Source organism: Engraulis encrasicolus, chromosome 21, assembly GCF_034702125.1.
Source record: "Engraulis encrasicolus isolate BLACKSEA-1 chromosome 21, IST_EnEncr_1.0, whole genome shotgun sequence".
NCBI classification, from domain to species: Eukaryota; Metazoa; Chordata; class Actinopteri; order Clupeiformes; family Engraulidae; genus Engraulis; species Engraulis encrasicolus.
Window position 1 is genome coordinate 4,735,209 of NC_085877.1, and position 2,500 is coordinate 4,737,708.

The following is a 2,500-nucleotide window of genomic DNA, read 5'->3' on the forward strand; positions in this document are numbered from 1 at the left end:
GTTGGTCTATAACAGACCGCTGTCAATGGCAACAAGACTTTTCACTGCTAAAGCGACTTTTCAACAAGACTCTAATCAGCTGCTGTGATAGACAGCACCCGTTGTCCTGGCTACCGCTGTCAATGGCAACAAGACGTTCACTGCTAAAGCCACTGGCTTGTATACAAGTCAGTGGCTAAAGCGAATGTTTCATATCACTCCGCAGGGGGTCCGGTCTTTTGTCACTCTAATCAGCTGCTGTGATAGACAACACCTGTTGTCCTGGCTAGCCTACCTAGCTGTTGCCTAGCGGTGTTCCACAACGGTAGGCCTACTGTTTTGTTTTGCGCAGCAACAATCTTAACATTAAATAGGTCTAAAGAAATGTCCCCGCATGTGTGAATCATTTAAGTATATCCATATAATAAGCGGGTTAACTTTCGGCGAGTCGGTCGCTTTGTGGAATAGCAGCACTTCAGAGAGAACAAGACCCCTCCGCTCCGCGTCGGGGTCTAAAGATTCTCTCTGTCGTGCTGCTATTCCACGGTAGCGACCTTCTCGCCGAACGTTAACCCTTACATAATTCCTTCTCGCAGGTTACAGTACAGCAGTCTCGGCTGGATATTGCGCTCATATCGAGAGCCGAAAACTTCATCATTATGTTCGGCGAATGAAGTTATCGCACCTTTTCACTTTTTTGTATTGTCTGCCGTAAACGTGTTTGGGGCGGGGTGTAATTAACGTGAAAGGCCCACGTAGGAGCCGTAGCCTCTGCTATTGCCATGAAAATAGAGAGCGGCATTTGTCATGCAGTTAGAGTAATAAACACTTACTGTTGCAAATTGGTAAACAGAGAGAATCTCTTGAGCTGCATGGCTTTATTTGTATGCTTGCATTACTGAACTGAGTTTTACTAACAGTTTTAGTTCTTATACGCAGGTACATACATTTGTGTTCTTTTTTTAGAGGAAAACAAACTATTAACATATTTGTATCTTAATATTATAATTGGTAGCTTTAGATGGCTTAATGAATAAGGAAAATATTCGAAGTGTAATATAAATAACTTGAAGCATAATACGAATCACTGAAAGCCAAAAGATTTAAAATAGATCCCGGTGTTCTCTGTGTTGCGGTTTTGCGATTTTGGACGTACCTGCTGTCTCCCACTTGCTCATAAAAGAAAGAGAACGAGGGAGACTCCTCTCCTCTCCACACCACCACCATCACACCACTGCCAACCCCCCCCCCCCCCCCCCCTCTCCTTCCTCCCCGTAACTCTCCCCATCTGTGAGCAGAGTTGGGGCTGCCTGGCGGAGGGCTTTGTGGCAGGATTGTGGGGTTAGGGGTGGCAGGGTCACAGGGTGAGCCTGCAGAGATGGGTGGAGAGCTGGGGAGCCGGCGGGGGCCGACACTGGGGAGAAGCCAGGGAGGTAGGGTGGGAGGGGGGCGGAGGCAGAGGCAGAGGAGGGCATGGGGGGTGCCGTGGGATGGATCAGGATGGGTAAGGGTGGAACGCAGTAGTGGTTGTGGAGTGTGTGTGTGTGTGCTTTGTGTGTGTGTGATTGCGTATGTGTGTGTACTTTAGAGTGTGTGTGTGTGTGTGTGTGTGTGTGTGTGTGTGTGTGTGTGTGTGTGTGTGTGTGTGTGTGTGTGTGTGTGTGTGTGTGTGTGTGTGTGTCGGTGGGGGACTTCTGACAGTTTAGCCATGGCGGCCATTTGGGAGTCGGTGGAGAGAGAGAGGGGCCGCTGACCCAGGCTGAGCTCCGGAGCTGGCGGGGGCCCTGGAGCTTTGGGGAGCAGAGCAGGGTTCGACACCGGGGGGCGTGTGAGCCCTCAACGCCCTACGGAGGCCCACAGAGGCCACACACAGCCGCCATTACCGCCCGCTTACCATTTTTACCCCCTGCTGAGCTCAGGGATACAGCGTAGACACTCGATGAAGTGCACGATTGAGCCGATGCCGGGCCCGGCTCGCCAAGATAGACAAGCGGGTGCCGCGGATGATATATGGCACCCCCTTGAAAGTCCTTCAACTGTATGAATGAGTAATAATGAGTTGATAGATAAAAAGGACACATGACATTATGTAAAGCAGTACATTATGACCTACATGTGGTGGATGACTCTTGTTCTGATTTCCATCGTGTCCTAATCCTTTCTAATTGTGTTACCCTTCGCTCTCTTTGTGTGTGTCTCTCTCTCTTTCTCTCTTTCTCTTTCTCTCTCTCTCTCTCTCTCTCTCTCTCTCTCTCTCTCTCTCTCGTTCTCTCCTTTAGTTCTTTGTGCTTGTTGTGTGGAACTTTGAGCTCTACATGATTCCATTGACGCTCCTACTGCCACTCGTCTGGAACTATATTCTCATCTCCTCGGGGAAGGACACCAGGCAGGGCGATGTGGTGAGTTGTCCCTAAAGTGTGGTATCCTTCCACTGTTAAAGCGCTACAGTACCTGCACCTATTGTGAGTTTATTTTGTTCCCATTTCATGTGTGCCATTTCAACTTATTATTTTTTTAGTAT

The 2,500-nt window shown here is 49.0% G+C and overlaps 1 protein-coding gene across 6 annotated transcripts in view; it reads left to right on the forward strand.

Moving 5' to 3' along the window:
- The window catches only part of LOC134437752 (multiple C2 and transmembrane domain-containing protein 1-like), a 232,122-nt gene that overhangs the window by 171,311 nt on the left and 58,311 nt on the right, over window positions 1–2,500 (forward strand). For all 6 annotated transcript variants that reach the window (XM_063187276.1, XM_063187278.1, XM_063187277.1 and 3 more), the window contains one exon: window positions 2,259–2,378. In XM_063187276.1, coding sequence (XP_063043346.1) covers window positions 2,259–2,378 — 120 coding nt within the window. The remainder of the gene's footprint in view (window positions 1–2,258; window positions 2,379–2,500) is intronic.